This window comes from Takifugu rubripes, chromosome 5 (genome assembly GCF_901000725.2).
Source record: "Takifugu rubripes chromosome 5, fTakRub1.2, whole genome shotgun sequence".
Classification (NCBI taxonomy): Eukaryota; Metazoa; Chordata; class Actinopteri; order Tetraodontiformes; family Tetraodontidae; genus Takifugu; species Takifugu rubripes.
The window spans coordinates 8004439-8028656 of NC_042289.1; the positions used below are offsets into that span (position 1 = coordinate 8004439).

The 24218-nt window shown below is 44.0% G+C and overlaps 1 protein-coding gene across 2 annotated transcripts in view; it reads right to left on the bottom strand.

Annotated features, from left to right (window-relative positions):
* Positions 1-2960: 2960 nt before the first annotated feature.
* prkar1b (protein kinase, cAMP-dependent, regulatory, type I, beta) overlaps positions 2961-24218 on the bottom strand; it is a 36084-nt gene continuing 14826 nt past the window's right edge. For both annotated transcript variants that reach the window (XM_003964639.3, XM_029836514.1), the window contains 7 exons: positions 17880-17941; positions 15717-15763; positions 13737-13895; positions 11138-11198; positions 9001-9122; positions 4993-5074; positions 2961-4289 (listed from right to left, as the gene is read on the bottom strand). In XM_003964639.3, coding sequence (XP_003964688.1) covers positions 4117-4289; positions 4993-5074; positions 9001-9122; positions 11138-11198; positions 13737-13895; positions 15717-15763; positions 17880-17941 — 706 coding nt within the window. In that variant the 3' untranslated portion in view covers positions 2961-4116. The remainder of the gene's footprint in view (positions 4290-4992; positions 5075-9000; positions 9123-11137; positions 11199-13736; positions 13896-15716; positions 15764-17879; positions 17942-24218) is intronic.

Consider the following 24218-nt stretch of genomic DNA (forward strand, 5'->3'; position numbering starts at 1 on the left):
CTCAAACCTCCTAACGATTCCTCCGAGTGGAGGAGGAGGAGTTGCTGAAAAAAGCAGGCGGCAGCCTGAGCAGCCTCCCGGGGGACTGAAGTCAGAATTAAAGTGGGGAGGTGGATCGTGCCGTGGAGGATCAGCCAGTAGATTGAAGAGTCATGATCCTCGTAGGAACGTCTCACTCGGAAAAATGCTCCGGACACATTTTCCCCCTTGCAAACACAGAATATTTCTAGACCATTGAGGCTTTTGTTTGTTGCTTTTCGTTCAGAGGCGAGTCCCCAATGTTCCGTTGGCTGGGAAAAGCTTTGAAACTGAGGCCAACATTGAGGGGGGGGGGCTCAGCTAAGTGTTGGTAAATCTACACATGTGAATTATTTACTCCTCGTCCAGCAGGAAATGATGAACGATAACAAGCTTGGGAAAGAAAAGCAGCAAAATAAACATTTTTTTTCATCTCTCCCGCCACTTTTTAAAAACTATTCCTCTCTTCACCCTTTCTGTCTCCTGAGGGACAGTGATCCGTTTTAATGGGGTTTAAAGGGTTAAACTGGCTGAAATCTAAAGCCACACTTTCAGGAATCACATTTCTTGATAAGAACAACATATTCTAAGTTGTTTTTCTGCACAAATGTCTCTGACCACAAAAGCATCACTGTCCACTGGTATATAAACGTCGGTAACCAGCCACTAGCCAGTGGAAATCTGGTTAGTTTACTGTCCATTTCTGGACTTCCTTGGCCAAGATAAACGTCCTCAGCTGCCTTTTCAGTTATGATGCGGTTTGTCAGCGTAAATCACACCATCGGCAGCCTGATTTTCCTGAGATGGACTTTAACTCAACCCTCCGTTATTTGGGGGCTTCCATTTAACTGAGCTGGACCTTGTGATGATCTGCTGACCCAATTTATGACTCTCTTTCTCCCCCCTGACCTCAGCTCAACACCCCTCTCTCATCCCTAACCTTTCAATCCCATCAGCCTCACTATTGCTCAATCACCTGTGACCATTCCCTGGGTGAGGACCTTTGACCCCACGGGGTCGTGATTAGAGCTGAGAATCAGAGCGGCAGAAGACGGGACCGGCCAGGGATGGGATGTTTATGGGCGACCCAGGCAGGCTGGACTGATTGTCAGAGATGGTCATTTGTGTTGTGTTGCCCTGCGTTACCCTGAAGCACCTCAGGCCAGAGGACAGATGCAAACATGGCAGGAAATGGTGGTGAAGGCTACCACAGTCAGCCCGACAGGAACTGAGTAGCAGCATGTGAACCATCCATAAAACTGCAGCCCCAGCCATCTTAACAATTCAAGGCAATCGGTATATTTAAAGTCGGTGCAGTCAAGTATCTGTCCCCTACATGAGGAGGCAAAACGGTCCCATGTGGGAATAAATTCTTTCGAAATGATCTCGGAGGGGTTCTCACTGGATTTCACACTACTCAGGAGTGCACTTAAAGCTTGCATTCTTCTTCCTCTCCTCCACATCTTCTTCTCTCCAGTCATCCCTGCCAACTCGGACGACAAAAAGCACAAGAGTGTCACGGTGAAACTGTGGGAGCAGCCAGGAGTTGTAGCTCAGCTGGGGCTCATTTATCCTGGTGATGCTCTCATGGAGGACCTCTGGTTTGTTTGCTGCACACAGGGGCTAAAAAGTTGTAAAACCGGACAGCGAGGCATTTAAATCCATGGGAATTAAGTAATTTTACAAGCTGGTTTTTCCTGGAATAACCCTCACATGATGCATAACAAGGATATTTTTTGCCCCTTGAGGATGTTTAAAGGAATGTAGATGTTCAAACAGTCTCACAGTTTAATGTTGTTGGCTTCCTCTTAATGTGATAATCACGCGTCCTTTAACATGAGGCTGCGTTGCTGTACCATTAGCCTCGGCGGGGGAAGAGTTCCTGATCTGACTGAAATAAAAGGTTGGTAAAGAAGTGTGTGAAAGTGCCGAGACGCTGGCAGAGTGCCACAGCAACAAGGCCCCTTCTTACCTCTCATGCCACGATGCCAAGTTTTCCCTGGCCCACCCACCACGGCCTGATAATGGTGCTGCCCGATCAGGCGCTCCACGTGCACGAGCGTGCACAAAACCAAGGTCACTTTGAGTTCTGACTCTTGTCATATTGATTGGCACTTTGGTTGATTGATGTTTGTGAGCATTAGGCTAATGTAGAGGGAGAAAATGATAAAATTAATAAATGTGAAAGATGTTGCCATAGCGAGAGCACCAACTGGGGATTGGACAAGTCATGACTAAATAAAAAATAAAGTACATTTATAATGTATGTATCATACAAAAGCAGTAAATTTCTGAAGTCTATACACACACACACACACACATATATATATATTATATATAAAGGCATATCTCTATCATAAATACCATTTAAATTGTAATTGTTGTGTAAGCGACAGATCAAATGGACATGAAATCAGTCATTTCTCCTCCCGAGTCGTCATTCACTTCAGGATAAACATCAAGCTGATTCATGCTATCTGTGCTTAACTGATGAGGACATGTTGAAAAAAAAAATCAGTCGCAGACCCTCAAAATTGGAGTTCATGTGTGTTAGTGTGTGCTGTCAGAGTGATGAAGGTGTGTGTGTCGGTCTGTGTGGGGATGTCGGTGAGTTGGGGGTGCATTCCTCACTTGATTTAGTGGGCATTAAGGTGAAGAGGAATGTTTCAAAGCTGTAGCAGCCTTCTGACAGCTCAGACTGATGGATGGTGGACACTTGGATTCATGGGAGGAGGATGGAGAGCAGAGGAGAGGAATAAGATTGTTCAGGGAATTAAGAGAGAGAGAGAGAGAGAGAGAGAGAGAGAGAGAGAGAACACCAAACAGGAGGGAACAAGAGGGTGCCAGAAGTCAGGATAAAGGATGGGAAAAAATGTGAATGGGAGTCATATTCTCACACAAAAGAGTGGCTGATCAAGAGAAAATAAGTCAAATGAGGCAGGTTTCAGAAGCTTATCTTTATTTGCTTAAGATGGTTTGATAGTTGAAAGAAACAGATACATAGAGAAAGATTATTTTCATAAGGGCTCATTTAGGCTTATACAACATAGTTGCTGCTGGCTTGGCTGTGCAACGTCAACAGATCAAAGAAAAGCAACACAAACGTGTTTATTTATTTTCTCATCTTATTTTAATATAATGATATAAGTCTTGAAAACAGCTAAAGCAAACATTTGTATCGACTAAAATGGTCCTAAATGGTGCCAGAGCGCTCATGTAGCAAATGTGTGCGTGTGCATGTCTGTGTGTGTCTGCGTGAGTGTGTGTTTCACACAGTCCTGAGATGGTGTGGGCATATACAGAAGGGCTTTATGTTTCATGTCAGTGTGTTTCAGACTGTGTGTGAATGGGAACCAGACTGAAACCACTGCTGCCCCTCTGAGGAGGGGCTCTGAAATCAAAACCCACTTCAGGGACAAAAAAACAAAACAAAACCTTTTTGCTCAAAAAAAGCAAACTTGTTCATTTGTCACATGAAAACTCAACAAATAAGCTCAGATAACAATCCCCTAATAGATAACCGCAGTGAAAGCACTTTAAGAAACCAAATGTTTTCAGACCTCTACGCTCTAAGGAACAGAGGTGTGTGTGTGGGACCAGACACTGAAACACAACAAAAATTTAAAAAAGGCACACCACAAACAGCCATCAAAGAAATATATACTATCTCCCGCTACTGAATGTAACCATGACTTCGTTTGATCCTTCTTTCCTGAATCTTCCTAGAATCTTTGTAACTTCATAAAAGTGCAAAAGCCGTTTGTTTTCTATAAACATGCATCACGTACAGATGACGCACTGCACACACGTCTCATTTACAGTTAAATGATCAAAGGTCGCTGTCTCGAGTCGGACGTTTACGCGTCTGCATGTTGTTGTTGTTGTTTTACATAAAGCTACGTGACAGCACAGGTCAAAGTGCACACCATCAAAGAAGAAAAGAGAGCTGCAAAAAGGAAATGGGGGAAAAAATGCAAGAAAAAGCGGCGAGATGTAAAACTGATGTCCTTTACCCTGATTCCACACCTCTTCCCACCTTAAACTGGGACACTGACACCGCCCGCCCTTTGCTCGTGGCGCCCAGAGGGGCCCGAGGAGTCACACGGTGAGCGAGATGAAGCTGTTGTATCTCTGGATGTTCCTCTTGAGAATCTCCGAGCACGGCCCCAGCACGCGTTCAAAGCGGATCCTGTCCAGCTTCACGCATTTGAGCGGGCCCCGAGCCACGACGGTGGCCGCCCTGGGGCGGTTCAGCAGCAGGGCGATTTCACCTGAGGAGGAGGGTCAGCTCTTACTGGAGGCTCCACTTTTTATTTAAAAGCAAATGAATTATTATACCTGACTAGTTGAAAAACTTATTTCCAGACAGCGGCAAACATAATGGTTCGAACATTCAAGTGGTTTTGTACTTTTTTCTGTCATACTGGTTTCCCATTAATGTTTATATATAGTGCTGTATAAATTGAATTTAACTTGAAGTGTTGCCCACCACATCAAACCGGCCCGCTCTGTATTAAATCCCCTTCTGTGCAAAGTGAAGTACCACCCGCTAAAGCAGCCCCCAGAGAAACATGGGCTCTAAAGTCGATCTCGCTCGTTTCGTGGCAGAAAGGGGCGTGGCCTGTGCAGACGTTGCTGCTAAAAGGTTGATGAATGTGCGACTAATGGCGTCAGAGTTATAGGCCAGTTGGCAGACATGTCGGTCTCGTATCTGTGGCTTCCTGTTTCATAAATTGCCCCACCAGGCCTTTAGGTGTTGGCCGCGACGGAGGCGGAAAATAGAAGAATAAGAATCTTATTAAACTGGGTTTCCAGCAGCACAGGCTGTAATCGCCCAATCCATCTTCGCTGGTGAAAAGTGGGCTGTTTTCGGGGCATACGATCGCATGTCTGTCATATTTTAGTGTCCTTGTGCGGTGCAGTCTTGATACGATGTCAGCTGTTGCTTTAACACATTTTTATGTGTTAACTCACCAAAGTAGTCAGAGGGTCCGAGACGTCCAACCTCCACATACTCCTCATTATCAGACCTGCGCTGCAGCACAGAAGCGATTCCCTGGAGATGGGGAAGAAAAGAAGAATTATATGAGCAAAATTAAAAGGCTACAGACAAGAGAAAGATGGGATGAGAGGAAGAGAATAAGAGGAGGAGGGGTTTTTGATGAAAAACCAAAAAGAAAGAAGGAGGAGGAGTTCTTCAGCAAAGGGCTGAAATCCACCAGGAGGATTAAGCCAAGCAGAAATTCCTTTGCATTATGAGGACACAGGTGCACAGGATTTAAGCCACTTTTTGGAGGGACAGACAGCAGCTCTGTGGATGTGCATGAGGAGAAACACAAACCGACGCATTCTGAAGACATTCCAGCTCTGACAGACCTCACAGCTTCAACAGTAATTTATCCAGAGTGGAATAAATACAAAGACAAAATACCCAAATGGCTTTAGTTGCATTTACACTGAGTGAGCAACAATGAATCATCTCAGATTCGGACTGCCAATGCCAAACTGTCTCCGAAGGACCTCAGAAACGCTCCAATGTTAGCATGTTGCTAAGCTACAGTAACAAACATGGACGGCCGGGCCACAGACCGGCTAAAGCAAACTCTCTCACACACATACAGTGAGAAAATCGACAGCTGAGGCCTGTTGGACAGACTCACCAACCATGCATATTACATCACCCGTTGGTTGTGTTTGTGTGTGAGAGTCTTCTGAAAAGTAGAATGACGGAAATCTGATTTCCGCTCAAGCTGCCCAGCAGACGATAGCAGTTATTGCCCCATCCTGCAGCTGTTGACGAACCTCGTAAGCAGTTTAGGGACACTTTGCTAACATTTATCTGTGCGCGCATTTACAGAGGCCATGAGGGGTGTTACTGCGTATAGTGCAGCATTCACATCTGACAGGTAAAACACAAATCCAATGGAGGGGAACTTCCCAGCCCGTCTTCTGGAGGAGGCTTGACTGTTCCAGGACTCGCTGGCTTTAATCCGTCTCTGCTCTGCTCTGTTTGGGCCGTCTGCTGACCAGGATAATAATGTTAATATGAATATAATGAGCTTTAATGAGAACCAAAAAAAGTGCTGGCTCTTTCCTGCAGGCGAACGGCACAAAGGTGAGACTGTATTTAGGTGAAAGGGATATGTGTGACTAAAGGGTTGGTGGTTTATATGACCTGCAGAGAGGTGGGAGATCCCCTTTACATAAGTTTGGGCCTTTCTCTGTGTGCGAACGCTGAAATGTAAAGAGTCGCTGGCCCAGAGTGCAGCTCTGCTCCGACAACCCCGATGCACGAGTCTGCCTTTGTGTCTGCCCTAGTTATTTTCACCTGTCTCCATTCAGCATCCTGTTCACATGTTGCCCTTCTTTCACTTGCCAGTTTTCAGTTTCCTGCATCTGTTCCCTTTCTAACCCTTTCCCCAACATCTCAGCATTCCTCTTTCCTGCTCTAATCTTCATGTACTTTTGTTACTTTGTTTTTTTCCTGTGTCCAGTATCAGGATTCAGGTCCTTCCAGATGCTGACAAACACACAAAACATACATACTGCAACTGTAGCTGTCTTTTTAATCTAATAAAAGAAATAAAAATGTGGCGCCGGATGACCAAGACCAGACTTTGTTCTGCGGTGATTACGTTTACAGCAATAAAACTGTATTAATGATATAGCAATAAAATCCACTCCATAAAAGTTCCCCATTGATTCCTGCTTCTTTTGTGCTTCAAATGAAACATTACTACTAAACCTACAATTACTGCTCCTCAAATTAATCATTTCAAACTTTTAAACAGCAGTCAAGCTGCAGATAAAAGATATTCTGACATAGACAGTAATAACAATAAAGATGAAGTGCTCGTATCCTGTGAGTGCACGTGTCGTCTCTGTGAAGTTTATGATGTAGCATTTTGCTCCATTTGGTGGTGAGTCCATTGTAATCACTGGACGTGAACGCGACAGAAGTGGTATAAAGCAGAACGTGAATGGGGCAGAAAGCGGAGGATGTGGCATCGCAGCGTCTGTGTTTACAACAGTCGGAATCCTCTCCTTTCTATTCATGTCAAAACAAAGAAAGTGAGACAGCGCAGTGCTGTCATGTACAGTAATTCATTGGTGCACAGGACTCGCCCAGTGTGGTCCAGATAACCATCACATACTGTACCTCCCTGGGGGCAGCACTCTGCTCCAGATATGTGGTATATAAACAACGACACTGCCGACACGGTGCGAACGACAGGCAGCGACAGGAGCGAGAGAGGCGTGTTATAAACAGTGAAGAAAGTGAAAATGCTGAAAATCTTCACTAAAAGAGCACTAAAAACATACAAACATCGAGCACAGTGAGGCTGATCAGGGCCACGTGTCACAGTTTGGTGCCTCGCACAGGAGATGTAGCATCTAGAAGATCGACCACAGGCCCAAACAGTGAGGCGTAGAGATGGAGGTGCCAGGCAGAAAGTATAACAGGAAGGTGAGAGCCTGTGTAACCTGTTCACAAGGCCACCCGGCACCAGCGGCATCTGCACCTTCTCACTCTGACACGATGCATATGCACAAGATGGGTCTGTCGCAAACTGCGGCGATAACACACTTTTAAGACGGGAGATTTTTCAGTCGATGGTTTTACCCACAAACATTGATCATTCTGTGAAAAACGCATTGGCTAAATTGCATTTTAGGGCCTCCACATCAGTTAAACTGCTGGGTGATAAACTGCGGGGAAGGCTGAGAGGATTTCTCTTCTGTGGCACCCAATGGGACACTTTAAGACCCTCAGTGTGATTACTTCTGAATGGGGTCAAACAAAAGGAAAACATTAAAATTCAAGCCAATTCTGGGAGAAGACTGCTTGAATGAAAAGTGAGCTGATTCTGTAAGCAAATTATTAAAAACAACAATTAAATTCTAAAGATTTTAGTTATTTAGTCCGGCAGAAATATGAGTTCCTCAGTACCAGTGACATCAACTGGATACTTTATTAACATGTGAGCTACTCTGAGGACTTCAGGGAAACTGCTGTGTACCAGGAGAACAGGGGAAAGGGGAGAGCAGTACATCCCCTTCTGTCTACTGTTCCTCCCTTCCTGCAAGTGCACGAATTGAAAGGGCAGAAGTGAAGTGACGGGTGAAGAAGGATCAAAGTTCTGTTGAACATGTATGAAAAACACTTCAGGTGACTTGAGAGGACGTCAAAATCAAGAAAACAGAACATTAAACGCTAATCTTTCTTCTGTGTTGCTTTTTTGTGCTCATCATCATCGTCCTTGTTTTGTCTCCCTGATGTCTTGCAGTCGTCTCCCCCCCACCCGCGCTCTCCTTCTCTTTCCCTGTCTCTCCTCTCCCGTCTCCCTGGAGGCTGGATCCTGGTCCTGGCTCCTGACCCCATGTGAAAGCTAGTAACACACATACCACGTCAGTTCACTCTAGTCTGGGAAAGTCAGGCCCCGCTGCATTTGAGAGGAAGGGAGTGATTAACACTTAAGAGATATAAGTAGGAGAGATAGGAGAGTGGGATGAAGCTACTTCTGGTATAAATAGGATGGAATAAAAAGCTCGCAATCTTTTAAACCACCTCTGTCTGAAAAGTCTTCGTCTAAGGATGAAGAGGGAGAGTAGAAAAGCTGTCCCTAACCATGCTCATGCTGGAACTACAGCAGCTGAGAGCAACTAACCATCAGGTCTGAGGCTGAGGGGACAAAACACCTGAAGCTGCACCCCTGCTTGAGAGGGAACTGGTGACGGGACCCTGGTGAGGGCTGTGTAAGCAGAGAGTTCATGCCAGGATGACAGGCAGGGGGGCCTCAGGGGAAAACTGTGTGTCAGTTTCTGTGTGTGATATATGCATCAGCCACCTGAGTGTCCACCTGATGACACTCCAGAGCCCCAAATGTCAGCGTAGGCTGTTTCCAGGATGTGTGCTGGTAAAACACAGTTGAGGCCTGTAGAATCACCGCCGAGGCTTAAAGGCCCCCCCACAGACTTTACCTCTGTGATAATGAAGAAGTCGTTGCCAGGTGCTCCTTGCACTACAATCTTCTCCCCGTCTTCAAACTGAACAGGCTCCAAGGCATCAGCCACCGTCAAGCGCTCCCACTTATCCAGCGACTCTGCGGACGGAAAACGAGCCACAACAGTTGGTTAGAGATCCCTGATAAACAGTAACATGTGTTTTCCATGGTCTGTGAGGTGGGCCGCTGTTCAAGTAGGGTGGGAATCATAATCCCCCCCTATTTCCAATATTCTCCAATTCCAACAACCTCCTTCTTATAAATTACCCATAAAATTGCAAGATTTTAAGTTTATTGATTCCATCAGAGGTGGTACAGTGAGGTCAGATGCTTGTTATACCATTTGTTTTGTTTTTACCTTGGAAAAAGTCTAAATGAACTATGTGATTTCATATACTGTAATATGCATATGAAAGTTGAGCATTTTTGTAAAGACGTGTGAAAAGTACAAACCAGTGATAGATGGTGAGATAAACAATACTTCTTTTCATTAAGTCAACACCGCTCTTGTTTTTTAAAAGGTCTTACATTTAATTGTCCTCGAAACCCTCAAAAGCAGATTTCTTCCATTTTTAGACATTTTTGCATGTCAACAGATTTTGAAAGAGCCCAGCTGTGAAGCTGTGACAGAATCTTTTTTTTTTTTCTGGTTTGTTTGGTTGGATCACGAAGGCCAGAGCCAGCTGTCTTTCCGATCGTCCGACCACATGTTCACTGATGTGGTCGGGCAGATTTTCAGACTGGTGGACTATTTTCCAGATCAAGCGGTTTCACCAAACACTGATATACTTTCCACTGGAAGGCCCAAATTAAGTTATTCCTCTCGTCTGTGACACTCCAGATTATTTTCACTGACTATGGAGCCACAAAATGTGACACCTTGACTTGTGCTTTGTGAGATAAACAGGTGATGCAGTGTTTTGATTCGTCTGTGCTTTGAGCCAGAGGCAAATATCCACAGCAGAACCTGTCTCAGACTGCTGTTGTCTGATTTACTCGGCGTATCAGTGTGTGTAAATGTATACGTATTTAGGATTAACTAAGGTGAAGTCTGCTCAGTTGAAGGTGTCCAGTGTCCCCTCCAGTGGGGCCGTGATGTCTCCCGGCACCAGCTAAAGGCGGCAGGCCCCATAGCTGTGACCCCAAACAGCTCGGCGTGTAATGCGATACACAAATGTGCCGACTTAAGAGCCGACATTTCACGCTTGGCAGAGCCTGCACCCACTTGGATCACCTTGCTGCACACATGCACAGGGAGATTGGGATGTTGAAGCCTATGTGTGCACACAACAAAGAGAACGTTGTTTTTTTGGGGGGGGGTTACCCCTTCTCTCCTCAACATCAAGGGCTTGTACCCAATTTTGTGACTATCTCAAAAATCAAAAACAAACGAAAACATTCCCGCCTCCGACCCCTCCTCCAGTTCAGAGAGGAAAAGGTGAGAAGCAGTGTGACAGAAACAGGAATGAAGGGCGGAAAGGAGGGAGGCGGCGATTTGAATACACAGCCGTCAAAAAAAGGGAGACGCCGAAGAAAGGAGGTGAGTGAAAGGAGAGTGGATCTCACAGGGAGACTTTTCCTTAGGCCCCAATTGAGTGTATGTGTTTACTCAGCCAGCTAATAACTCTCTACAGGGGGGCACGGCCTTACTCTATACACACCAAGCACACCATTAGGTGGAAAGAGAGGAGACGCCAGTTCCAACTGCGTCCCATTCTGAATATCTGAATGAATCTCATTTATAGTTCCCACAGACTCCGTGGCCTCGATGGCTGGTGTTTCCCAAAGTCCGCGAAGAAAAGAGAGGCTTAGCTTAACTCCCTGGTCTGTAATTGTCCACGTATAGACATTGGAGAGTGTGACTGGTTTTAGTATGAACTTTGCTTGAAGATTAGGACTGTACACACAGACCTCACTCAGTTATGGACCTACTGTGACAATGTGTGCCTGTGTTTATGTGGGCTAATCTACAGTATATGGTCTTCAGCAGATTTAGCTATCTGAGTCTCTTAACCTTTGTGGTTAAGGTCAATGCACACACTATCACAGTGTTCTTTAATGCAAAATAATTAGTAATACATAAATGTAATCCACAGTTAACTCCGCAGGCTTACCAAGGATGGAGACCTTGCTGAGGAACTCTTCATACATCTTCCTCTTCCTCAGTGTGCTGCCCTGTGAGACAAACATAAGTCTGAGTTAATACGAAAGGGGTCAAACTTTAAGAAATACTCAATTGTAGGGGTCGCTATAAACGAGAGGTGGTGTCCAGTGCATGAGCAGAATGTGTGTGTGTGCACATTTCCCTTGACTGCTTCTGCTATGAGCATCAGGTGCTTCCTGTCAAGTCTTGACCCAGAGGACCCCTCTTTCCTAAAATGCACCCCCCCCATCCATTTGCAAAGAGAAACCGAGCCAACAAAAGGAGAAACAAAATCAGCGAGCAGAGATCCACCTCAGCCTGTCTCTGCATGTGGGAATGATACATGGAGGCTTTTCGGTCCCACTGCTGCATCTAATTTTATATAATTTCACTTTTTGTCCTGAAATGGGAGAAATGCTCCCATGTGAGCCAACGTCAAGCTCAAAATGGTAAACAACGTGATTAAAGGAATCCTGCGCTGTGTGTGTCTGCAGTCTGTTTTCACTTCTGCCACTTATGCATTGCTGCTATTCCTGCAGAGATGAAACTTCATGCTCATTAAGGAGGCACTTACAAATGCTCACGTACGTACATTGCACCCACAAACAACACACGTAGTCTGCCTTCCACAAAGACGTTGGGTTAATTTATAGGTTCCCTATAGCACTCCTCAGACAGGCTTCCATAGCTTAAAGGCTTAGGTTGTATACATAACACTACACACAGAACACAGCCGGTCTGATTTATGCCGCTGGTGTAAGAAGGGCTGGGTGGGCCTGAGTGTTGTCACCAGCAAGGTCTTTAATGGATCTAAAGGAATGAAAGAGACTCAGTTACATTGTTTAGCTTTTTTTTTTTGTTTATTGTAATAATCTCTTCTGGTCTTTATATAATTTTTTGCATTGTATTTGTCTATCCTCCCACTTGGGAGGGCTGAGGCATGCTTTATACTTAAGACTCTGCTCCTCTCATGGTTTAAGAAGCAGCCTTCGAGTTAGAGGTGTGGGCCGAAGCCACCTCAAACCAATCCCACGCCTTCGTCTCTGTCTAGGGGAAAACCTTAAAGTATGAATGAAATGTTTTCTGATGGTGGCCTCGCAGTTTGTTAATGGCTTTGTAGCTGCACGTGTTAAAATGCGTGACTGGCGGATATACAAGGCATGGGATGTATTTATCACAGCCGATGGTATTACATTGTTTACTAAAAGCAGTCGCTGGATCAGGAAGTGGTCAGGTGGTCTTAAAAGTCTACTAAACAGCACTACTACTTACTGTCAAACTTGCTGACAGTTGTGGACTTTTCTAAACACTGGTCCAGCTTTTTTACATTCATACTTGGGCCTTGGTTCAAGGAAAACTGAGCACAAATGCTTGATTCAGACTGATAAAACTGTGAGACTGATGGCAGCAGCAGCACATCTCCCAGAGGCTTCAAATAGCTGCAGATGCACACACAGCATATTTTTCCTGGCAAAATGCGCGAAGATGCAGACACAAACACACGCAAACATACCTAAACACCCAGATAACACTCCCTGTGTTGGCCTAAGACATGGCCAGAATACTTCACTTTATAAAAACAGCCTTACAAATCACTGACAGCAGTAATTAACTGCAGGTTCATATAATTAAATTCTGCGTCACCCCGTCTCCCCTCTTGCTTCTGCTGCTGCGGCTGATGGAACAAATGAAGGAGCGGGAGAGGGAATCATATGAAGGAAAGGTTAGCAGGCACTGCGCCCTCAGTTAAACTGTGTGCTTAAGAGGTGACGCGAGTGCAGAAAGGTCTAAACACAGACTTTCTGCTGAGCTAAACTCTTCAACACAGAGCAGAGGGTTCACAGCTGATGAAAGCACACACGTGGGTGTTTGGAAAGCTAATTGAAGGTTAACAAAGTAAAAGTTGAGGTTGTGTTTGTTTGGGCATGGTGCCTCACGCCAGCACGCGTCCCCCCTTTCATATACATACATGCTGTAATTACCATTTTGATTATCTAACAAAGTGTATGTGTGTGGGAATTTGTATAACACCTAGGGCAGAATACCTTGTGTTTCCAGTTTAAATATTTTGGATATTCCTACTAGATAAGCTCCTGGAGCTAGAAGTTTATGTAGACACTAAGGTTGACCCCATTTTCCTCCACAGCCACCCCCTGCCCCCACTTTCTTCATTTATCATCACATCTACATTCCTAAAAAGGGAAGATGCTGGGACGTGAGTGGCTGGACTTTGTTTTGTGACTTCTGTACTGTTTATTTTGACCCTTAGAAAAGAAAGAAATAAAACCTCCTTAAGTGTTTAAGGAAACTCAAGTTGGCGGAGCGGCTGAAGCTGCTACATGAGTGAAAGACTGCAAATGACAGGAGCTCAGACAGTGTAGCAGTAAATTTCTCTGCACGTACATCACACTTAAGAGTGTTTGTGTGTTCTGCTATGCCACCTTTCCTCTTGTTAGCATTCCCAGTTGACCCATTACATCACAGACCAAACAGGTCAAAAAGCAGCACACTGGTAGCATGTCACTGAGACTGAGGTGTTTGTCTGTCTCATGTGAAGTTAAAGCCCGTACCATGAGGATGCGTCTGTAGCTGTCTCGATCGATGCCCCACAGTTTGAGATCAGTCTTGGCTTTGACTGTGGCGGCTCTGGGGGTCCCGTAGATCAGCGCCAGTTCTCCAAAACTGCCTCCTTCCCCAATATTGGTCACCAACTCCCCATTCACATACACCTGGGAACAGAAAAAGGGACAGAGCTCTGAAGATCTGGTGATGAAAACAAAAAAATCAACCCTCCTGAGATAACCCCCGACTCGGACCTCAAATGATACCAACTCTCTGTCCATCCTTTGAATTTACTGGAATGGGGTACTTCCCTGCACACGTACACCAGAAAATCGTTTTTCTACACGCGCACACAAGCACGGCAGTGTTTAGACGATACAAGCTCATCGAGAATCACTCAGGCTGCCTCTGTGGCCGCTGCGGTTTCACCTGTCGACACACTATCCACTAGACTTAATAACATGGAAAGAAACCAGAGGGGAGAGGGAGGGAGGGAGGGAGGGAAGTTTTATCCCTCTGGTGGTTGGGACCTGTTGTAAGCAAGTATCCAAAATGTATCCAAAGTACACCACAAGGAACGTATCCGTCTCTACAAAGAGAGGCAGCTTCAACAGCTGCAGAGAGCTGGCTGTGGTTGTATCACATTAGATTAGAACACACACGTGTTTCAAAAGTTACATTAGGATGTGCACTGTAGATTATTTATTTTTTAAATTTTAATACCGTTTCCAGTTTTACAGTTATTTGTTTGATATTTTCTTATATTATATAGATTACACACTGGCTGAGAAGTTTTGTTTGTAAAACTCAAATATTTTATTCATTCGCTTGAATGGATCAGGTGTGCAAAAGTTAAATGAGCAAAGAAAATACAAAGACGGCCCAAAAGGACGGCGCCGAAAACGCTGCATCAGTTCAGGTTTGCACACAGGATCGAACGGAGTTGAGAATGACTCAAACACTGCAAGTTTAATGGCTGTCATTTTCACGCTCCTTTTATTTGTCTGGTCCCAATTAAAAAGCAGCAAATCAAGTACTGCTGTTGCTGTGTACATGTTTGTTCGTTGGACTGGTTCATTCTGCTCGGGCTTTTGAATTTCACTGCTAAATATCATCACGCCTCCTGTAAACTGTATATTTATAATTCATTTTATGGTCATAAAGGTAAATTCAAATTCTTGAAATGTTTATTCTTCTGTGTGTACAACAGCCAAAATAAGCAGGGTTGGAAATGTATCATACAGGTTAGTGAGGACCAAATATAATGAAGTGTGACCCCATGAGAAACAACCTTCATGTCCCCACTGCCTCCACAGATGCCCTAGTTCTGTAGGTGTTGGGTGTTTTGCTTCTTTGAGAGTGAAAATGTTGCCAGTGTACCACCTGAGGGGTGAGATTAGTTAGAAGAGTTCATTGGAGACTAAACTGCGAGGTGTGTGTGTATTTCTCAATTTTTCCCTTCGTAACTATTTGGTGGCACTGGTTAAACCTACAGCTATTTCAGCACTCTTATCCAATTTGACAAGACAACTCAAGTCACAACAATGCTCAGGCTGGAACGTCCACGAGCATAACTCAGCCAAGCTTGCCACCCTGCTTCTCTCCACTTACTCACCGTCTGTGCTCGAATAGGCCATTTCCTGTTTAGCTTTCCATCGGCTCCTGTTTTGTCTTTCTATTTAACTCTGTTGTTCCGTGTCACGCTCGCTAAGACAAAGACGCTCCCCAGCACGGTTGCCTTCACAATGTGCCGGACTTTAAAGCACCACGTTCAGATTGCCATCAGAGTTCAACTGAACGTTGAAGAGAACAAAACATGCAGGCAATCCAATACAACCTGTCCATTGCAGAGAGGAAACCCTGTCTGAACACAAGCGGAGAAGGTCGGATTTTCCCACAATCTTTCCTGGGAGGGCTATTAGCACCCCCCAGCCCTTATTCATTTATGCATGTCTGTGAAAGAATGTTGTATCTGAGTTTCCACTTACGTCCACTTCACCTTGATCAATCACGTAAAAGTTGTCGCCTTCGTCACCTGGAGGGAAAAACAAAGATTCGCTTAAATTGAAAGTTATTGGACCACATATTTGGGTCTCTCCTAAAATCTACAACTTGCTCAGTGTTCTTATTATTACGAGCATCTCTTCATTCAGAATATACTGTATATTAATGCTTACTTTTGTTATTACAAGACGGTTCCAGCAAAACTTAACATATGTAGAATGCAAGTGATAAGTGTAGAGCCAAGTTAAAGTGAAAATGACTTCTAGTTGAACAGGAAACTTCGATTCTGAGTCTCATGTGAAACCATTCCACCAGCAACTGCTGCTTCGTTTAAAATAAGCATTTATCATATCAGCTTTGTGTTTCCGACAAGTGCGACTAATTGATGGGTTCCCTTTATACAAGCGGGCTGGCAATTCCAAAAATGCCACGAGCTTTGAAAGTAAACCCTAAACCTCGAAGCAAGCTATGGAATCCAGTAGGTTCCTGTCTCTTAAAAGCATCTAGTCTAGAGATAAGGATGAAAAATGGCAACCATGTTCCCTTAATTATGCTATCTGTTACATAGGGCTCAAAGGAAATTATTACAAAAGGATTGTCAGACACATCCCTGAGAAATGTGAAAGTTGCCCTGCAGCTTCCACCTACTAGAAGGCATAAATGAAACTATTCAGAGGTCCAGGTGGGTGATGATGTATGTGTATACACGACACAAGTATGCATGTGTGTGCATGTGGTACCAAAGTGATTGTATTGGAGATCTTGCGTGTGTGTGTGTGTTCGCCTTAAAAGATGCAAAGCAGAGAGCGCCCAGCGTGTAAAGTTCACGGGAGTTCACACGGCTAATTAATACTGAGTGGAGAGAGCTCGTTAATCACGTAGCTCTATTTGTCACGCAAAATGCTCCTTGTCTGTCTGATGGCATGTCCCACTGGAGACCCCAGACACACACACACCCACACCCACACACACACACACACACACACACACAAAACCTGCTGCAACCAGGGCCCTCTGCTATCTGTGTCTCTCTGTCTTTGCCTCCTTCTCTTTCATCTCATCTGTCTCTCCTTAAATTCCCCCTGGTTCTGTCCTTTTTTCTTCCACTCTTCCTGTCTTTTATCACTTTGGCGCTTGAGTCTTTGTTTCGTGGTCTTCCAATACCACTAGGGCCTGAGAATGGAGGCAAATATTTGACCAGGACATGCACAAACACAAAGACGCACAGGCAGATGCGAAGGCTGGTGTGCTGAGTGTGGTCTTGCCTCAACACAAGCTAATTGTCATCCACACCGGTTAGGTTCAGCCTTGGCTCAAACATGAGTTACAGGAACTTAGAAGGTGTTCTGCCCACATATGTCATAATTTAAAAGAACCAATTTCCATTTAGAGTGGGCTAATTCCTAACTCTTACAAACTTCTTACTTATAATGCATTTAGCATTATAGCTCCTGAGATAAGGGCGTGGCATATCCACAATTGGCTGACACTGAAGGGGTGAATGGTTGTCCCACACATCTAACAGTATTGTCTGAAGGTGGGTAATTATCTCTGATTTAACAGTCCTTTTCAACACACAATTCTGCCTTTGATAGGAGTTTGTGTGTGTCTCAGAAAAAAAAGCCTGGCTCTGCTTTAGCCCTGAGGGGTGTCTACATTTCTACAGCGCATTTTTAGATAACTGTGTGGGCAGCACAGTCATGGTAAGATGAGGGGAAGTACAGGCGGGACGAAGACAAGAAAAGGGAGGTATGAAAGGGAGTGGTGAGGCAAAATAAACAAGTAGAGCAGCAACAGAACAGTGGATGTGTTCCTCCGCATGGCAAGCCCTAATTTTGTAATGGCGCAATGACCGGCGCAGGCAGCCCTCCAAACCTGTGCGTTCACGTCCTGCCGCTCTGCGTTTTTCAATTAGTTATTCCTGTTTGCATACTGCAACAACGTGCCTGAACGAAATTAGTGAGGATGCTGCATGATGCCCACAAAGCCTGCACCAAAAAGAAGCTCCACTTTGTGTTTGTCACTTCACCTTAAAAATGAAAATGAAATCAAGTGAAACTAGGAAACAGCAATAAACTATCTATTTTTTTTTATGCTGTTTGTGCTTTCATTTTCTGTGAATACCACAAAGGAACACTTATACATACCTTGCTGAATAACTGTTTCTCCTGCAATGTGGGTGACTGGAAACATGGCATCAAATATGTCACTAAAGGAGAGAGAAAGAGGCAGAGAATGGTAGTTACCCACACATCTGAAATTGCTGCCTCAAACACAGAAGCTTTATATCTTACATACAGCTGCTGACTTTGTTTTACTCTTTTTGTGCTATGAACTAGAAAAAAAACGACATTAATGACAGAATAGGAGACTTTTTAAACAGTGCAACAGTTTGTCATCTGGCCTGGATTTGTGTCACAATCCAGGCTTTAATACTTGGCCCAGTCGGCCTATGCAAGACATTTTCACACTCATTAAAACATCAGAGAACATGATCATTAAAAAGTGTGCACTTGAACTCTACAGCCAGAATCTCTGCATTTACACCGTAAATGATCCAGCCAAAGGATTAGACACGATGATAGTCTTTATCTTGTCGCTGTATCGCAGGAAAGTGGTGCTGAGAAAACAAATACAACAAAGGCTGAACTAAGCACTTAATTTCTGTTAGACTGCTCCTGATCGAGCCATGTAAGTGCACAAAGTCCTGGGCAGATTAAACTTGCTCTGCTGAGATGTGTTGGGACAGGAGGAGACTCGACGTTCTTCCTTTCAGCCTCATCTATCACCTTCAGGGTATGCCGTATACACATATACTCTATATATCTCTGTAATCGGCTACATACCACCCGTCTATTAGTGAAACATAGGGAAAAAAAAAACTATAAAAGAGGGTCAGGTATATCAAAGAGATGGAAGGACTGCTGAGTGAATGTGGGCATGTTTAAGCCCGTTCTCAGGTACGCGCGTATGTCACAGAATGCATGTGTCTGCCTTAAAATAAATGCTGCCTATGAAAACATTTCCCAACCAAAAAAGAAACGTGCAAGTGTTTAACTCAATTCTGACAACACCGGAACATATAAAGGACTCACCCTTGTGCACATTGCAGACATTAAAGCGTGCAATATGAAGCAGCAAATTAAGATCATTAAATAATAAAATCAGCAGGCCGGCAGATGTTGGGGAGAGATCTGAGGACATTACCGAGTGGTGAATAGCCTCCACTGGCATTTGTTTATGTGACATCGAATAAAAAACAGACTTAAGAGGGTGGATTTTGGCCAAGTCCAACCACAGGTAGGTCCTATTGTGCAGCTGGCCACTTAGTCACCGACGGACGTGAAAGCACACTCACAGGAGTGAAGCGCAGGCTAACAGATACACAGACAGCAGTGTATGACCCCTACATTCAAGAGTGGTAATAGCAACTGTGCACGTCCTCACTCATGCTGGCACTCTTGTATGACATGTAAACACCAATGCTTTGATGAAGCCAGGCAGGCAAACATCTGCATGGTTGCCCTCAACTTGCAAAACTGCAGCCACCTGCTCCCAGCTCGAAATGATTCATTCAGCTCAAGTCATGTACGGCCACTAATGTGCAGTTTATCAAGGTGTGCAACCAGGTAAAATAGGAAGTTTGACAAAATAATAAAAAACCCTTATTCCACATTTGAGAAACCCAATTCTCCTCCAGAAAGAGAAAACAGCTGACTGGTACATGTCAATCTGGGATTCAGTCAGCTGCAGGCAACCTGTGCAGGCACGCAAGATGAACTACTAGAAATTTGGGTTATTGGAACTAAAGTATTCATAGATATGAAGAACCACTTTTTTTCTGTGTGTATAAGTCATCCAACCATTATAGCCGGTGAGATGAGGTAGCAACGGTGAGAGGATAAAAGGGCAACTAACCCACATTTAGGTAATTACCCTTGACCACTGCTCTCTGTCCATGCCCTGTCTTTCAGTGAGAGGATCAGAGAGCACAACAAAGACACTCGTGCGAGTAATTGCTTTCCCGTGTCTCTACCTGTCTTCTCCCCTTTACCCAACTTCCTCCCTGTCTGTTCTCAAAAACTCTTCCTCTCCTCTCAATTACACCACTCTTCCCTCTTATTCTTCTGCTGGTCCTCCCATTTCTCCCTCCTCTAAATATATACCGCCCCCGCCCTGCTCGGCCCAGATCAAGTGATTAATCTTGTCCTTTCTGCTACCTGTAGACCCCATGACCTCCTGAAAATGCAGGGCCGCTCCGCCTTCACCCACAACAATAGACGTGCTGTTCTGCCAGATACAAAAGGCAAGTTTGAGAGTTTAAGACCCCGCAGAGAGGGAAAGGAGACGAGCCTCTGTTGCTGGAATCTGTGGAAAGTGGTTACTGATGTTATTCTTAAAAAAAGTTTTACAAATTTAGCCTGTCTGCCCACCAAAGTTTCTCCATAATCCAGAAGTGCTCATGTACCATAATCATTAAGTTACCTGTAAGCATAAGATAGTGTTATCTTTTTTTATTAGTTCATTCACTCCCTAGTAAATATAGTTGATGTCTGTCTGGAATTGTTTTCTTTTTCAAAACTAAAAATAATTCACAGACTCTAGGTCAAGTTCCATATAAATTTAGCTCTGTGAATTGGCACCAGAAAGGCACCATATTTATGCATTGTCTCAAAATTGTACAGGAATTTTCTTCTGGTAAAGCATGCTAAAACACACTTTTTCTGTGAGTTTATAGAGAACACAGCTTTGGAAATAAACCTTAACCCAAAATATAAATGATGAAAGAGGGAAAACACTGAACAGCACAACAAATGGGCTATTTTTGACGTTTCTGTGTCAGTCGTTGATCTTTCATGGAATTTTTCCATGGATTTGTTATCTATAGGGCCAACACAACATGCAGAGCCACCATCCAGATGTAACAGTAATCAGTGCAATAGTGCTACAGTATGAGCTGGAGATGAGGACAACAGCGTTGTAAAGTGGAGTTTTTATGGCAGCAAAGTAGCAGTTTGAAGTTCAGAGGAGCCACTCGTGACACACGAGTCAATTCAAGAGTTAAGAGACATCTAGAAATGTCTTTATGTAATACCGACCAGAAGACTGCGCTAAGCACAGAACTGTGGTTTCAAGTCAAGTAGTCAGACTCCACAATCAAAATCCAGCTGCCAGCTGTGCAAGACGTTTCTGTGTACATACTTGTGTCTGTGCGGTTTGTTGTAATCAAAGTTGCAGTCATTGTGCACCTTTGCCCTGTCGCAAATACTGTAAATTCACCAAACAATGTGGCAAAGCATAGTATTGTTCTTAAACCCCCATAACCATGTGGCGAGATTCACACATTTTGATGAAATAGGTTGTCTTGTAACTAAGCTGGATTGTAGGTTATCCTTCCTAAGTATAGCTACTGGTGGTGCCAGGCTTTGTTCACCTCTTCCCTCCCTTTGCTCTTCCCTTTTGCCAGTTTATTTGTTCAGTAACAGCTAATTTTAGCTTGTTTGTTTGTTTTATAAGTCAGCTTACATCTTCAACCCACAGTGCTTCTATTATCCCATTAACGCCACAGGGCTCTTAAAAGCACTGTACCACCACGTCTCTGTGTTTCTTAATGAGCCACTTCACAAGGAAGCCATCCAGAATGCTCATTCAGCTGTATAGAGGAGGATTTGCATGGGAATCTTCCAAGTTCTGTTTGAGACTGGCATTGATGTGCCAGAGCTGTAACTAGTAGACTGTTGCCTTTTGTTTTGTCCAGCATTGTTTTGCAACACAACTTTATTAGCCTGAGGACACTTGTTTAAATCCTGATTAGCAGCTAAAATGGCAACCTAATAGGGCGCATGCATTAAAATAAAGTTGGAAAAAAGTGGATATTATAGGAAAAACCTTGGCTGAAAACTCCTCCAAACGGTGTTCTCCATTTAAATCTCCATAGTTACATAATGTTTAAAAAAAACTTAAATATCCTGATCGCAACATTATAATTTGGCTACAAACTCCACATCTAACAGTGCTGCCTTTTGTTTAGAGGAGCGTAAAGCTTTCTGATTAGTCAGTGTAACATAAATGGTCCTGTTTTTGAAACAGGTATTGTCATATAATGCAGAAAACAGTTTTATGAGCCTGGCGAAGGTACCAGGATCCTGAGTTCTGTCAGTACAGTGAAAAAAAATCTGATTATATAAACTAGCAGGCACATATTAGCCCCACGCTGAAAATACACACTACTATAGTATGAGAGAGGAAAGAAAGCATGGAACATTGAAGCAAGTATAATTATAAAGTTCTAAAACATTTAGGGGGGGTATTTATGACATGACGGCTCTTGGCATGCGTCCTGTCCCTCCCTAAAGACCTGGGGGGGAAATAGAACGGGCTCATGTGTTGTTAGCACCTCGCTATATATTTAGTACAAAACGCTGTTTGTCACTTTTCATTTAAACATTAACAGATCACATTAAATGACGTGTGTAGTAAAATAATGAAACTAAAGAAGAAAAAGCAGCAGGCCGTGTATACACGAAGCCCAAAAATACTGAAAGTTTATTCTTTCCTGTACAGCATTGGGTTTGACATGCTGTTCATTATAAAAAAGCAATCCCAAAATAAAAGGGCTCATGCTGGCTCTCTGATTTTAGAATTATTTTACAAAGCTTGGACCGGCAGTTGTCCTCAACCAAGGGCTCAGTGGTGGTCCGGGAGGTTTACAGTGTGACATAACATTTTACAGCTAATGGCTATGACCACTTAGGGATGGTCAACAATGTGGGAGAGGCAGGAGAGCAAGAAAAGTGCTTGCTGCTTCACACCTCTTTTACTTTTCAGTGGCAGATGATGAAAGAATGTGCTGGTCCGAGGTTTCATAGCTGTCAGTGTGGCCATCGTGGAGGTCCAGTAAGAGTATGTGCTGTGAATACACGTTTAAAAAGTTAAGAATGATCACAGAGTAGGGAACGCACCGTGTTAAACATGTACACCTGGACCTGGTGTGTTTATAAGCGGTGTAAACCTGCATGCATCCTGTGACCACAAAATATAGACATATGTCTCAGTGTGCATGCACTGCAATACCAAAGCACCTGAGGGGCCAGGCCCGCTGATCTGTGTGACCCTCACGACACTGCTAAAACTTGCCGAAGCAGACGCAGAGTGCAACGCTCAGACCACCCTGGAGAAAGAGCTGAACCTGAAGACAATTTTACAGTGTATAGTGTAAGTAAATCAGAAAACTAGCCCAACTGTGACAGACCGCCATCTTATCATAACACTGAAGCGATGCTGGAATCCTGCATCTGGCCTGTGTGACGAAGTGAATAAGAGGCCAATCAGCCTTTATCACCTCCATGTATCTGAAGGAGAGGCAGCACAACAGTAGGAGGGAGATCAACTGGACTGGGGAGCAGCCAATTCCTGATTCCCTGAATACCACACGACTCAGGCCTTCTACCCACTTGAGTTTACTGTAATTAGCACCTTTGCACTTACGAGCACGCTGCATGAACACACACACCGTTCATTAGTTTTTATCTTCTGCTAACTGCCGTTGTGTGTGAGAAAATGGAAGAAAACTGAATTGGACTGTCATGAATTAAAGACTTTTCAGTGTAAAAGCAGTCCTGATAATCTTGTGCGCACCACCTGTTAACCAGCCATGATGTCAGCCTGGAAATATCACAAACATGTCCAACCCTGCACTTTTTCCGCTGTTTTTTACCCCGCTTCATTCTTTTCCCCTTTTTCAAGTCCCAACGCCGCTGAATGTGTCTGTTAATTTTTTATTTCCTATGCCCATAAATCTTTTTCGCATTGCTGCCCATCCGAGACTCGTGGACTTGGGCATTTTCACACATTCCTAATGCCTACTTGTTTATTGCCCCAAGGCAGGAAAAAGCAATCTCTTCCTCCACTCAGGAGGAAAAAGGGTCAAGCTGGATCAAGTGCTGACAGGACTAAGCCTCAGCCTCTCTGATGTGTCTACAGGCGATGTGTCACTGCAAGGACAGAAGGAAGTGATGAGAGAAAGGGAGAGCTTGTTTCATGCTGCATTTTGTAAAACAGTTTAAGACCTATTGATCTTTAAAATATATACAGCTACCTCTATATTTTGAAGGACACACAGATGTGTTTCTCTCACTCTGACTCTCTCTTCAGTCCAAGCACATTTCCACACACGTAATCTAACACATCACAAAATATCAAAAGGCTTTCTCGAGGGCATGTCTCTTCCTCTCTTCCCCCTTCCCTCCCTCATTCCTGCCAAAGAGGGAAAATGCGCAAGAACAATAAAAAGAATTTGAGAGTCAGATTAGCTCAAAAGCCGGGTTTTAAACTTGAAAGTTGTGTTTGCTGAGGTGTGTACATGGCAGAATTTCACAAAGACAATAGCGTGTATGTCAAAAATTGAGATGAAAACTAAAAAAACCCTCTGGGCCCCCATAAGTGATGGAGAAAGATTATTGGCTATAGATCCCCCTTCCAATGCT